The sequence below is a fragment of the Stenella coeruleoalba genome, assembly GCF_951394435.1.
Source record: "Stenella coeruleoalba genome assembly, chromosome: 7".
In the NCBI taxonomy this organism is placed as follows: domain Eukaryota; kingdom Metazoa; phylum Chordata; class Mammalia; order Artiodactyla; family Delphinidae; genus Stenella; species Stenella coeruleoalba.
This window is the reverse complement of record NC_137153.1, coordinates 58,310,436-58,325,569: the sequence shown is the minus strand read 5'-3', so window position 1 is coordinate 58,325,569 and position 15,134 is coordinate 58,310,436. Positions and strand designations below refer to the sequence as shown.

At 38.2% G+C, this 15,134-nt stretch overlaps 1 protein-coding gene across 7 annotated transcripts in view; it reads left to right on the top strand.

The window, feature by feature from the left end:
• CCDC171 (coiled-coil domain containing 171) overlaps positions 1–15,134 on the top strand; it is a 358,505-nt gene that overhangs the window by 120,037 nt on the left and 223,334 nt on the right. For all 7 annotated transcript variants that reach the window (XM_079927995.1, XM_079927997.1, XM_079927993.1 and 4 more), the window contains 3 exons: positions 11,114–11,220; positions 12,956–13,045; positions 13,907–14,107. In XM_079927995.1, coding sequence (XP_079784121.1) covers positions 11,114–11,220; positions 12,956–13,045; positions 13,907–14,107 — 398 coding nt within the window. The remainder of the gene's footprint in view (positions 1–11,113; positions 11,221–12,955; positions 13,046–13,906; positions 14,108–15,134) is intronic.

Genomic DNA, 15,134 nt, shown 5'->3' with positions numbered 1-15,134 from the left:
GGACTCCCTTTCTGCTCATACCACCTCAGGTTGGGTTTTTGTTACTTAACAAAGAGGGATGTAGTTAATAAAGCTTATTGCTCAACATTTTATGGAAGTGCCTGAACAATTGAGATTGCCTTACTGCATCAGACCTGGCTTCAGCTACACAGAGGTGACCAAATAATTTGTTCCTCTGAAATGAAGTAATTAAAAAACTTATCTTAGGATAATTCAAGGGTGTGTGTGTGTGTGTGTGTGTGTGTGTGTGAGATTATTTATATAAACATGTATATATCGCATAGTATATATGTCTTTAAGAAAAAATCTATTTCAAATAGAAATATTCTTACTATGTGATGGTAGCACAGCTTTAGAATTTGTTACACAATTAATTTTGTTATCTTGGAAAGGGTTTTCCAGAGAGATCCTCTGTTTTGTAGTTATGGCAAGTAGGCCATAGTACCTTACCCCCTTTTATTACCTCTTCATACCTTTCAGTTCAATATATACTCTACCTACCGCCCCCCGCCCTCCATTTCAGGAAAAATAATCCATGGTAGAAATTTAGAGGGATGGTTACAAATTTTTCTTTTTTTTTTTTTTGACTTGCTCTTTAAGATGGTAGGAATGAAAGCTAATTTTCTGAATGAATTTTAGTCCAGAGTTGACAGCAGTTGCCAGGTGTTCTATTTCCTGTCTTCAGATTTTGTGGTCTTCTACATGAAGAAATCTTTCTGAAGCAAGAGTAACTCATCAGTTTGTCTTCATGTAGCAGATAAGGCGAAGTTTCAGTTAGTCTAAGACATTCAGGAATTTATTTACTTAGAGGATTTAACTTGATCTTTACACCAGAAATCAGTGTGACAGTTTACACCTTGTTTCCTAGTGCCTCCAACACCTCCTCCCTCTCTTCTGCTTCCACCTTGTTCCCCTTCTGTCTTTCTCTAAAGCCATCAGAATGAGCATTTGAAAGCCTAAATTACAGCATGTCATTCCTTTGCTGTAAAGCTCACTGGGCTCTGCGCTTTGCTAATACTAGAAACTGAAGTGCAGGCAATGGCTTGCAAGACCCTACATGGTCTACCCCTATTTTTATCACTTCTTTGTCCTCACCTCCTACTACTCTACCCATCCCTCTCCCTGTTTGGGCCACTCTGTCCTCTGGCTGTTTCTTGACCATACCAAGCAAGCTCCTGCCTTGGGGGCCTTTGTGTTGGCCATTGCTTTTACCTGAAAAGTTCCTCACCTAGATATATCAGCATAGCTCTCTTTCTTATCTTCCTTGAATCTATGCTCAAATCTCACCTTCTCCGTGAAGCTTACCCACTACCCAGTCCCATGCTGCTTGCCTCCCTACCTCTCTCCCTTTTCTGCTCTACGTTTTATCCCATGGCACTTATTGGTGTCCAACATTTCTAACAGACTATGTGGTGCATTTATTATTATATCAGCGTTGTCAGGGTTCTCCAGAGAAACAGAACCAATAAGATATATATAGATACACACAAGAGGAGTTGTTGTACATGGTTATGGAGGCTAAGAAATCTCATGATCTGTCCTCTGCAAGCTGAAGAACCAGGAAAGCCAGTGATATAATTCAGTCTGAGTCCAAAAGCCCAAGAAACTGGGGGCCACTGGCATAAGTTCTAGAATCTAAAGGCTCAAGAACCAGGAGCAGGATGTCTGAGGGCTGGAGAAGATGAAAATCCCAGCTTAAAAAAAGAGTATTTTCCCTTCTGCCTTTTTGTTCTATTGGGGTGAGAGGAGGAGGGGATAGGAGTAGGGGGTGGATAAGGGAGGCCAATGGATGGATATTGCCCTCCCACATTGGTGAGGGCAGATCTTCTTTACTTAGTCTACTGATTCAAATGCTATCTGTTCCAGAAACACTCTCACAGACACACCCAGAAATAATGTTTTACTAGCTATCTGGGCATATCTTTAGCCCAGTCAAGTTGGCACATAAAATTAACCATCACAATATCCAAGCTCCATGAGGGCAAGGATCTTTGTCTCTTTTATTTACTAAAGGATTTTAAGCAGGTAGAAGAGTACTTGGCACAAAGGAGGCACTCAAATATTTATTGAATATGAATGAATAAAAAAGCATGAATGAATTGATAGGTTGAAGTTCTATTTTAAATTATAGTTTTTGAGGCTATAAAGGTAGTCATGGAATCTCTTTCAAAATTTTAGCAGCCCTTTGGGTAGTAATCCATAAGGAGTCACCAGGAAGATTGACTTTCCATCTTCATTGGAAAAGATGTACAGTCTTTCATGGGTTATAGAAATGTCACCTTGATTGCCTACTATTATTAGACAAGGTAGCCTCAATTTACTCAACTAGGGACATTTATTTCCTATTTCTGCATTCTACTTTCCACTAAAATTGACACACTACAGCTGCTCATATTTCTTTTGATAGAAATTCTTAGAGTGTGTATGGGGAGAAATCCTTTCCCACTTTGAACCCATGTAGTCTTTCTGCCTCAAGTGTTTCTTCTATTATAGTTTTACCTCTGCCTGAGGATGTTAGCAAACATATAGAATGTGACTTTTCCTTCATTAGGTTCATGAAAGAAAGTTTTTCTTCTGACTCAATCTTGGATCCTCCTTAGGGTGCTTGACTTTTGTGTTGACTGAGACAGAGCCCCTCCAACCCTCTTCAACCTTTCCTTCCTTGAGGAAATCATTTGTAATACTCCAGATGTATTCTTTTTCTTTCTACTGGAGAGGCTGAAGGACCCTAGGAAATAATAGCAACAGCATTTGATGCCTTTAGGTATGTGCATATCACCCAGGAATTGGGCAGTTTCAGGGACTGTTCTTAGGAAAATCGGGACAACAAATGGTACTTTTCCTCTCCTCTCTCCTCCTTCCTAGCCTTAGTAAAGGATTATTGCCTAGATCTAGCATCTTCTTGAGAATTTTAATTGTCCTTGTGAACCCCGTGGCTGGTACCTTTTAATTAGAGGTTCATGGTTTACGGAGAAGTTGAGGATGCCTGCAGCACACAGGTCTCCTTTGGTGTCACTTGCCAGTTTCTTCTCTCTTGCTTCCCTCACCTCCCAATTCACTGAGGTTTACAAACCAAACGTGTCCTAATTCATCATGCTCATAGCTTTGGTTTGTGAAATCCAAAGAAGTGACTGCACTAAGAGGGCTCAGCATTTCTAATGAGATCATTAACTAATGACACAATTAAGGTGGCTGAGAAATCAGGAGTCAGGAGAGGCAGTCTGACTCTGAAGGCCTGAGAAACAGGAGACCCTGGTGTAAGTTCCAGTCTGAGGCTGAGTCCAAAGGCAGGAGAAGACTGATGTCCCAATTGAAGATAGTCAGGCAGAGAGAAAGAATCCTTTCTTACTTAGCCTTTTGTTCTATTTGGGCCTTCAGTGGGTTAGATGAGGCCTACCCACGTTGGGGAGGGCAGTCTGCTTTACTCAGTCTACTGATTCACATGTCAGCCTCATCCAGAAATAGCCTCATAGACACACCCAGAAATAATGTTTAACTGAATATCTGGGCCCCTAGCCCAGTCAAGTTTACACATAAAATTAACCACCCCTTTTTCTCCTTCCTACAAACCCCTCATAACCACCGTTCTACTTTCTGTTTCTATGAATTTGACTACTTTAGGTACTTCATATAATGGAATCATATATTATCTTTTTGTGATTGGCTTATTTTGCTTAGTATAATGTCCTCAAGTTTAATCCATGACATGGCATATGACAGGAATTCCTTCCTTTTTAAGGCAAATAATACTCCATTGTGTGTATTTATCACATTTTGTTTATTCATTCATCTGCTGATGGACCTTTGGGTTGCTTCCACCTCTTGGCTATAGTGAATAGTGCTTCTGTCAACGTGGATATACAAATATCTCTTCTAGACCCTGCTTTCAGTTCTTTTGGATATACACCCAGAAGTGGGATTGTTCCATCAACTTTTATCACAGAACTTGAGTGTACTCAAGTGGGAGTCCTGTGGGATGTCCTGCATTCTAGATATACTCTTTCTTACCACCAATTTTCCCTTGGTAAGCAAGACCAATTGTCTTGGTATAGAAGAACCTTCTTTGCTCTTTGGTTTCCTGGCATGAAGAGCTCAGAAATGACCAGGTGACAGTGTCAGCTTCCATTTTTAATGGAACCATTGCTGTGTCCCATGGTGGAAGCATTTCTTCCTTGGGAATTAAGACTTAGACCAATAGAGCCCACAATTCCTGGGATGGGAAGCAGACATTTCACTGGTGGATCATTAGGTGTAATACGAGCCACTCCCATTTCCAACATTTGATTCCTGGACCTGTGATTCCTGGCTATGGGAGAAACATGCCATATATCGATTGCTGACTCAGAGCACAAACTGTATCTTGGAGGATATTATCCTTGTCCCACAAAATGTTGCCATCCAGCCAGTGCTATGAATCTTCAAAAGGCCATTATACTATTTTGTATGCCAGCTACTTCAGAGTGTTGGGAGACATAGTAAGACCAGTGAATTCTATGAAAATGAGCCAATTTCCATACTTCATTTGCTATGAAATGAGTTCCTTGGTCAGAAGCAATGCTACGTGGAATACATAATGGTGAATAAGACATTTTGTAAATTCATGGATGACAGTTCAGCAGAAATATTATGGTCAGGGAAGGAAAATGTCTTTCTAGAGTGTCTACCTTAGTAAGAATGAGCATTGATTATTCCATGATGGAAATGACTTAGTATAATCAACTTGCCACAAGGTGACTGGCAGTGCCGCTAGTGTCATATCATGGATTCAGTGTTTGTCTTTGCTATTGGTGGATTTGGCACTTAACAGGAGTTGTAATCCTATCAGCCTTGGCGAATGGAAGTCCATGTTGCTGAGCCCATGCATCACCTCTATTCTTGCTGCCATGACTCCTGTGTTGTAGGGGCAACAAAGATGAGCAAGGACAAAGGTGGCTGGGAAAATATGCTAGCTGACATCCACAGAATACTTCATCTTGTCCTCCTGATTGTTAAGATCCTCCTCTACTTAAGTTGATCTGGGCACAGTGACCATCTGGAGAGGTCTGTCCACACACTCTTGCCCAGACCACCTTGTTACCAGTTTTCCAATAATGTTCTTTTCGAGTGCCTGACCATTAGCCAAACTGTTAGGTACTACCTCCAAATTAGTGTATATTTGTACCTTTGGTCATCTCTCATTCCAGACAAAATGATAGTTGGGTCCATTACTGCATACTGGGAGGAGTTTTGCTTCACCACTGTCCTTCAAGGCCACCCTTGAGTAAGGCTGTCATGCCACAACTGTCAACTTTTGAGTAGTAGCAGCACATCATACAGAAACATCTATATAACAAGCCCATTCCGCCCCCTTCCCCCCATTAGTCAACTGGTTTTAGGGAACTTTTCCATGGGTCCAGGGTGTAGGTTAAGAGGGAAGAGGCAATGTAACAAGAATAGGGCCCGTGGGAATCTGGATTACTTATTCATGCAACTTGCTTGTACCTTCAGGACTTGTTTGAATCCAGTTTTGTATATACCACTTTCACTTGATGATAGAGTGATATCGTGCATGCCCAAGTTCATGGGCTGGTGGATCAGACATTTTGTGATGGGCATCACAGGTCACGTGCCAAATTGGTGGGCATGAATGCAGTATCTGCTAAGGACTAGTAGCCAGTTGAAAGCTGATTTTCAAGAGAATAGTTATCTGTAGAGGATGGCTTCCTTTGTTCCAAAATCCTGAAAGTTTACACTATCATTCACCTGTAAGGATCTGCCAAACTTGGCCTGCTTAAACTCAAGCAGTCAGAATGATATCATCAACTTGGTAGAGAACTAAGTGGAATACGGGATGTCTTCCAGAATGAGGAGTTGATCAGAATTTCTACAGACTGGATTATGCTAGAGTTGATGTAGCTCTGAGGTAGGGCCATGGAGGTAGATTGCTGGCCCTGCAAGCAGAAACTAACTGTTTTGGTGATTTTTATTAAAAGGATAGAAGAAATAGCTTCCTTCCAATTGCCAGGAAATGTATCGATTTGCTCCAACAATGAAACTACATCTTTAACTGCAGCTGCAGTTGGAGTCCCATGTGATCATGCTTACAGTAATTCACTATCATTCCTTAAGACCCATCTGTATGCTGCACTAGCCGGACAGATGAGTTAAATGCTGATGTGGTTGGAATCTCCACCCCTTTATACTCTTTAACAGAGGGGCTAATCTCTTCAGTCTCTCCAGGAATGTGGCCTTATTTTTGATTTACTATTTTGGTAGGTAAAAGTTTTGGTGACTTCCAATTGCTTTTTTTCTGTTTTGTTTTCCTCTGTAAATCCCTCACTCCATGGGTCAGGTAACTGCTATGGGCATTGTGCCAGTTTCTGCATTTGTCTTTTATAACAATGCATTCCAAACTGGGGGAATAACTATGTGGGTTCAGGTACCTACTGGGCCCAGTGGAGATAGACTTTAGCCAAAACTGACCTCTGTAAGCTCCTACCTAACTAGTGAACCACAATAGCATATTACGTCTCCAGAAATTAGTGTCAGTTCTGATCCAGTGTCCAGTTATCCATGGTATATGTGAGTAACTCCCCTTCCTCAGTACGTGGTCACCCGGGTAAATGGTTGCATGTTTCTTTGAGGAAGGCTAGGAGAAAGATTTACATACAGTATAAGCTTTTGGCAGTATGTTAGGATTCCTAAAGAGGATCCATCCTCTTTATTCTAGGGACACTGGGTCTGTGAACTAGCTCAAGACTGAGAATTGGTTGAGGGCCAAGACTGTCTTTTGTGTTGATTTAACTCCTAGTTCTGGTAATTAGACCCAGAGCTTTTCTGCTTATACAGATCGGGTAACATTCAAGTAGAGTGCCTATTTTAGTCCTAGGAACACCATGATCAGTTAGCCAAAGCCAGCGGTCTCTGTGGGTAAAACCATTTTGTTTATTGCTTTGAATCCACTGCCCATTATGGTAACCATGTACATTTTGTCTCTGAAAATTAAGTGCTACCACTTGGCCTGTCACTTGAGATTCCAGCATCCCCACTGAATTCAGGGAACCCAGCTTTGTGGCACCATTTCCCACTGTTACCCATGGCTTTCCAGCTACCTGGCCTAGATGCTTACTACCAAGCCATACAGAGCTCATCAACGATTCTGAGGCTCCCCCCAACCATTACATTTCTCAAACCTTGGTAAAGGAAAGGTTTTTTGGACTCTTCCTGGGGACAGAGTAGGTGGGTGAGCAGGATTTACATGATAAATACTGTCCATATGTTAGAGAAGTTATGAGTCATTTTCCTTAAAAACTCTAGAATGGGTACCAGTGTTTGCAAGATAATGAATATGGTTGTTTATGATCTCAGTGAATAAGACAAGTTAATATATGGAATGTAGTCTGAATTTCAAAAGTATAACTGCCAACAAAATGTTTATATTCAGTGCTTTTAGAATGAAAAAAGAATTTTCTTAGTCATCAATGTATTAAATATTTAGATTTTCTCAGGTGAAAAACCCATTTGAATGTCATTTTCTGTCTTTTATTACATGATTAAAAATCAGCATTAAACAACAGGGTTTTTCTTTTCTTTTTTTCCTATTTGTTCTGAGGATGAACGTGACTACGCATGTTCTACAACAGAGATCTTTTTTTTAAAAAAGCTCAGTCTTTTGTTTTATAGTCTCTATTATTTCATAATAATTGAGGTCTTGCAGGATACTGAAGTAGATAAGAGAATGGTTGACAAGGTGGAGGAAATAGACTCACCTCATTCATTACAGCCTACTGTTTCTCCTGTGGAACTGTGGGGTTACTGAGGTGATAACACCGTCTTGAAAAACAGTGGTTTATTTGAGTCATTTAAAAGTATTTAGGTTTTCAGATTGTCCAAAAGGGAACATTTATTTATTTATTTATTTTATTTTTATTTTTTTGCGGTACGCGGGCCTCTCACTGCTGTGGCCTCACCCGTTGCGGAGCACAGGCTCCGGACGCGCAGGCTCAGCGGCCGTGGCTCATGGGCCCAGCCGCTGCGCGGCATGCGGGATCTTCCTGGACCGGGGCACAAACCCGTGTCCCCTGCATCGGCGGACTCTCAACCACTGCGCCACCAGGGAAGCCCCCAAAAGGGAACATTTAAATAGAAGGTTTGGGACCTGTTCCTCTTCCTCACTCCCTCCTATGGGCTACTAATTCAAAGAAAAGATTTGCCAAGGTATATCTTGTCGAAACATACTTAAAAGTGAGAAAGAGACTGAGACAGGCAGCAGTGATGTGAAAGTGTAGGCTGGCACCCATGTGTAGAGACACACGTGTATAGGGACAGGGACAGAGAAACTCAGAAGATTTTTGAGTTGGCGTAATTGAAGTATAAATGACACATGCCTGACACATTCTGTTCTTCATTTGGACTTTAACATTTGAAAAGCTATTTATGACTACTGTTAAAATTTTATTTTATTTTATTTAATCTTTACTGTGAGGTTTTAGATCATCCACTGATAGGATAGCTTTAATAGTTTATTGTTTTGCGGGCAGTAGTACAGTGATTAGGATATTATTAGGTTAAATAAAATTTTAGTCAGTAAGCTCCTGGGTCCTGAGCGACCCTTTCTTTTTATTTGTAAATATTTTCTTCATGTTAAGGGACCAGTAAGTATTTCTTTTTATAATGAATGTGGGTGGGACATAAGGCATACTTTGTACTTCAGCTGAACTTTCTTGTAAAAGCATTTTCAGGCAAAGAAACTTTTTTATGTAGAATATAAGATGTGCATGAGTCAGTAAGGAGAGGGCATTTTGTCTCCTTATTCCTCAACACCCATATTATGATGATTTTATTCTTCTGGATTTCTAAGAGCAAGTTTTCTCCCTTATTGTATAAGCTAAGATTTCCTGGGTGTCCTCGAATGATTTATTCATGACCTACTTGTGTAGTAGCAGAAGAAAAGAATTATACATTATACTTTTTTTATCTTGTGCAAGAGAGCAATATTTTAAAAATATATTTGGTAAGACCTTTAATAAAAATTTTAATGAGTTCTCTCTCCAACTCACAGTCATTACAAAGAGTGTTGTCTTCTTCATTTTCACGGCTGAGAGCGCTGGCTTTCCCGCCCCCCCCACCCCAACTGGGGTATATGTTGTTTCCATATTACTTTTGGTTTTTTTTTTTTTTTTTTTTTTGCGGTACGCGGGCCTCTCACTGTTGTGGCCTCTCCCGTTGCGGAGCGCAGGCTCCAGACACGCAGGCTCAGCGGCCATGGCTCATGGGCCTAGCCGCTCCGCGGCATGTGGGATCTTCCCGGACCGGGGCACGAACCTGCGTCCCTTGCGTCGGGAGGCGGACTCTTAACCACTGAGCCACCAGGGAAGCCCTACTTTTGATTTTTAAGTTAATTATTATTCTTCTGTCTAAGAAAATCTAAGGTGTATCCATACTTAAGATAGTGTTTAAATTATACTTTGGTGAATGTAATAAGTTTATTAATAACATTTTGTCCAAAATTAAAATAATAATTATCACTAATACTCTGATATGAATAAAGTTGTTCTGTTATTAACCAAACATTTTTTTCCCCTTTATTCATTCTTTCTTTCTTGTATTACTGCCTTTGTCCCTCCTCTCCCCAAAGTTCCAGCAACTGAGTACTTGAAGAATGGATGAATGATCTTATGTAATTATTTGTTTACAATCTTACCTCCTCTTTTTAGACTGTAAATTCTATGAGAATAGAGACTACACCATTCTTATCTACCTCCATGTGCCTAATGCCTAGGATTAATACATAGTAGGAATGCATTAAATGCATTAAATTAGTTGAATGGATGAATCAATGAATAATAAAAAAGGTATTGCGAATGCTTCTTATCGATATTAATATTTAGATTGTAAAATATGATAGGGAGAAAATATAGGAAAATAAAAGTAATTTTAGTAAGTATGTTTTAAAATTTGCTATTTAATTTTTAACAGTTAATGAGTAGTACAATAAGCAATCAGTTCAAAGTGGTTTTTGAAACTAAACTTTTGATTATTTTGGATTACTGTTTTAAACTACATTTGAGGGACTTCCCTGGTGGTCCAGTGGTAAAGAATCCACTTTACAGTGCAGGGGACCGGGGTTTGATCCCTGGTCAGGCAACTAAGATCCCACATGCTGAGGGGCAGCTAAGCCCGTGTGCACAACTACTGAGCTCGCACGCCTCAACTAGAGCCCTAATGCTGCAAACTACAGAGCCCACGTGCCCTGGAGCCTGTGCGCCACAACTAGAGAAGAGAAAACCCACACGCCACAACTAGAGAGAAGCCCATACACCACCATGAAGAGCCCGCGTTCCTTAACAAATATCCTGCATGCTGCAACTAAGACCCGATGCAGCCAAAAATGAATAAAATAAATAAATAAATAATAAATCTTTAAAAAAAATTTAAAAATAAACTGCATTTGACCATGTGATCTTGATTAGCTCACCTAACTTATGGCCTCCCTAAATTAAAATGGTTTGAGGGCATAATATGGAAATACTCATATTTTTACAATGAGTATCAGTTTTAAGGGTTTTAATTGAAACATGATGTGGCCTATGTAGATAATAGTATTTTTATTATTTATTTCAAATTGTAACTTGAGAATTTTAAGGATTGAAGAACATTATTTCCAAGCATAACAGAAAATTATGTGCTCTTGTGTTCAGAAATTGTTTAAGAAAAATAGGCCTGACTGATCAGAAACACAAGGACCAAAGTAAATGTATGTAACTCCTCCAAACAGTGTTTAGTATAGACTGTTTATTTAATTGTTGGATAACAGGTGTGTACAAATACTTTAGTTACCTTGGAAATAGGAAAAAAAAAAAAGAGCTTTACTACTAACTACAAGGTGGGCATAGTAAGGTACAAAGTAGCCATAAATTTGGACTTGATATATTATGAACTTAATTTGATCACTTGTTTAGAAAAGCTATTAATACTAGGCTATACAGCAGTATACTTAGGAGAATAAGATTCTACTCGGTATATCATGATGTCTTTTCAGTTATATCTAATTGTAATATCTCTGTTACTATTTGCTTAGCTTTTGTCTCTTTGCGACTTTAACGGTATATTTTCATCCTGTATTTTTCTCTAGGCATCCACAGGGATAAAGATAAACCTCCCAGCTTCTCTGTTGTCCTTGAGAGTTTGAGGCGTACCTTGACAGATTACCAGAACAAGCTGGAAGATGCATCTAATGAGGTAACACTTGCACTGTTTGGCTCCACACACATAGCCTTCGGCCTGCAGCAGTACGTATTACTTGGTTGTTACAGAGGTCAAAAGTATTGGGAATGTTGATTTGACAGCTTCACAGATACAAAAAATAACAAGTTGTCTGTCACTGTTCTTTCTTTAAGTGTGGCCTAAAGTCGGGTCTCAGTCTCTCTTCTGTCACACTACTATTTTCAAAGTTATAAAGACTGTCACTTCTTGGTCTTCATAATTTATCTATTTTAATTTAACAAAAGAGCTTAATATATGTTATATTTAAATGTTAATGTGTTTTTATGAAATTTGGAATAGGTACTGGAAATTCAGGGTTTGCCAGTATTTTGGCTTAGGAGTTCTACAAATTGTAGAAGTCAATAAAAAAGAAATTAGTGTGCATTCTCTAAAGGGAGTAAAGCATTAGAAGGTTTTAAAAACAAATATCTATTTGATGTAGCTTGGAGGTTTTTAGTTTCCTGATTGAAAAAGCTCATGCTTTTATTTATCTTCTCTTTTGTATTGTTTAACTTGTGGGTTGATAATTTTCTTGGGTATTAAAATGTTTTATGAATTTGTGCTTTAAAAATTGAAGAGTTTATTTAGTTACATCTTGTTAAATTAGAGAATATGAAGTAACTACATTAAACACAATTAGTTAGCAAAGCAACAAACAATTGTTCCAACCAAAGACAATCCACATAGCATGGAATTTAGTGTTTATCCCTCTGTTTATCTGTTTCTTTTATGTAATACAAAGGCCTTGAAACCCTTATATTGCCCATAAGAAGAGGCATATTTTACTTTAGTTTGCTAAGGTGAATAAAGAAGGAAAAGTGAGTCTTCTTAATGCCCTCAGTAATTGTAATTGTTCAAAAGGCATAAAAGAAAGTGACCACTGAAATAATTAAATTTCTATAAAGAGCAAACATTGCTAACTCTCAGTGAGACAAGACAGCCTGTATTGTTAGTAGTTTATGAAACTCTTCTGAGGCCTAGGTCTGGAAGCTGCAGGGTAACTAGGAACATATTACCCACAGCGAATTGTTATTTGGGAGGATGAATGTCACATGATCCTCAGCACAGTTGAAAAGTCGACTCAGCAGGCTTTGGCTTAGTAATGCGCTTTGTTGTGAACCAGTGCCAGAGACAGCAGTGGGGAGACCAAGGGGTGGCTGCAAAGAAAGCAAAAAGAGCAGTCTGACAGAAAGAAGAATGAACTGTCAAAGAAAATAAATCACAAGCGGAGCAGGACCAACTGATGACCTGCCACAAGCCTTCCCAGTAGGACAGCATGTGACCGACCCTGAAGTTGTCATATGGACTGAGAGACCAGTGAATATTCTCGTGATGTAGAAAGAACAGTCTTCTGGTCTGTCCTTTTTTCTTTCTGTATAGATACCATTGCTTCTGGCATTTTGGTCCAGTAGGATTTTAAGAATAAAGTTATATTTGTTTACAGCAAGAATGAAATCCTTTATCCAGATATCTAGTAAAAACACAATAACATTACCGACATTTTAAGCTTGAATGCTTTCTTTTCTTTTTAGCCATGTGAACTTGGGACAGAAATTACATAGTTAAGCAAAAGAAATAATTTTTTAAGTCTCTGAATTACTATAAAAAATTTGTATTTAAGTAATTGCATAAAAAACATTTAAAGATTAGCTTTTGAGTTACCCACCGTTGAAAAATATTTTAAAAGTTTACTTACATTTTCTTTCATCAGCTAAGCAACATGAATCATGCTAAGGAAAAGACATCTAATGAACTTGAGTCTACCAAACAGAAGGTAGAGTCTCATGCTAAAAATATAAAGGTATTGTGATTTAGAATAACTTTTTCCTTTTTTATTAAGAAACAAATATAATTATTTAGGGAATTTTTTTTTTTAGGGAATATTTTTAAGTAGAGATATCTGAAAATGTATCTTCCTGTATTTGATTAAGTATGTTTAGATACAATTAAAAACTTTTTTTGTTGTTGGTCAAAGTAAGAAGAATGTTTTTCATTAAAAAAATAAAACTTGATTGGAAATTGTTTTGGTTAAAGGAAAAATTCGTTTCCCAGATTTAATTATAATACCATAGATTCAAAAAATGATTTCAGATTTGATATCCAGCCTTAGATACACATTCAGCATATTTTACATAGCACATCAGTATTTGGGGTCAGTTTTCATCATTTTGGGGTGGAGCCATTGTTTTTAGTACATCATGCCTAATAGTGGGCTGTGACCACACCTGGCTAAGGTCTAGGGCAACAGTTTATTTTATTTTCTGTGCTGGTCTTATGTACTACATCTTTGCAAAATTGTACTAGTCCAACGTTCAGAGTTGGGATTTTTTGGTGTTGGTTCATGTCATTTGTCATGGACATACTTGAGTAGAATTTGTTAAGGGTAAGGAGTAAATAGTTCAGCAGAATTTTATGTCACATATTTGAGATTTCTATTGGTATTTGGAATGTCATTGGGAAGTAAATGTTCTTATAGTAAATGTAAGAGATTTATTTTTAAAATGTAATTTACAAGTTTGAAAAATTTTTTGGGCTACCAAGTTATATTCTTATAATGAGTTGAAAGGAAAACTCTAAAAGAGCTTTTTGGAGTAAGTAATTAACATTTTATATTTAAATGTTATCATCTTGATACAGTCTCTTTATTTGGTGTCTCCAACAGTACCTTCAGGATAAATTGGCTGATGTCAATAAAGAGTTAAGTCATTTACGCACTAAATGTGCAGACAGAGAGGCTCAAATAAGCACTTTAAAAGTGGAACTACAAAATGTGCTGCACTGTTGGGAGAAAGAAAAGGCGCGAGCAGCCCAATCTGAAAGTGAGCTGCAGAAGCTTTCCCAGACTTTCCATACGGATACCGAGGTATTACCTGAGACAAGATGACTGTCAGGAAAGGCCTTGCACTAATCTCAGTTTTAGAAGTTTACATCTGTCAAGTGTCTGTTTTTATTCTTATTTGATTTAATTCAAAAAATTCTTCTGAGCTATTTTGAAATGTTCATGCCAGCTGCAAAATCAGTCATTCCATTACTCTTGTCTGATCCTATTTTGCAAGAGAAATAAAGTAGTTGAACCCTTTCATCATTTGTACAAGTAATTTTCGCTATTAGAACATCCTATCCCAAGTAGCTATGCTCCTAACAGTCCTGTTTGCCAATGACAAAATTATTTTTTATTTCAGTAGTTTAGTAGGCTGCCATGGTGGAAAGAATCTTTTTTGTAATCAGAAAGAATTGACATGGATAGAGGTACTTTTATTTACAAACTGTGAATATGGACAAGCCATATAGCTTGGTCTCTCCACATCTTTGTTTCCTTATTTGCAAAACAGGAATAATATCTACTTTAATAGACAGTCACCTTACTCTTTATAATTGTAGGATATTAAACAAAATTTAGAAAAATACAAGTCCCACAAAGTTAAAAGTTTATTTGGATGCCCTTGAGAGTTACCGATCTGTGTTAATTTATTAATGGCTTCTTAAAATATTATGACAAACTTTTATATAACTGTATGAGCCTGTGTGAGTAGAATTGTTATCTTATATTTTTTTTTACCCATGGGAGGTAGAGCTAGTCTAGCTAGTGTGGAACTAGTTTATCTGAGTCGTCCTGCATATTGAGTTCATTACTCCAACAAATACGAACATGAATGCCAAGAGAGTAAAAAGGAAACATTCTTTCCACTCTTCTTACAGTCTGGGATTTAAATTGTGTCCACATGAAGGGGCTGGAATTGTTCTACACATCAGATAATGATTAAAGTAAAGGAAACTAGAAGCCTGACTGTATTGTAAAGTCAGCATGTCTACAGCATTGTGGTTGGGTTCAACATGTGTGAATTGATTTTGGATCTTGAGATTCTCTTTTCACGCCAAATGGATGATTA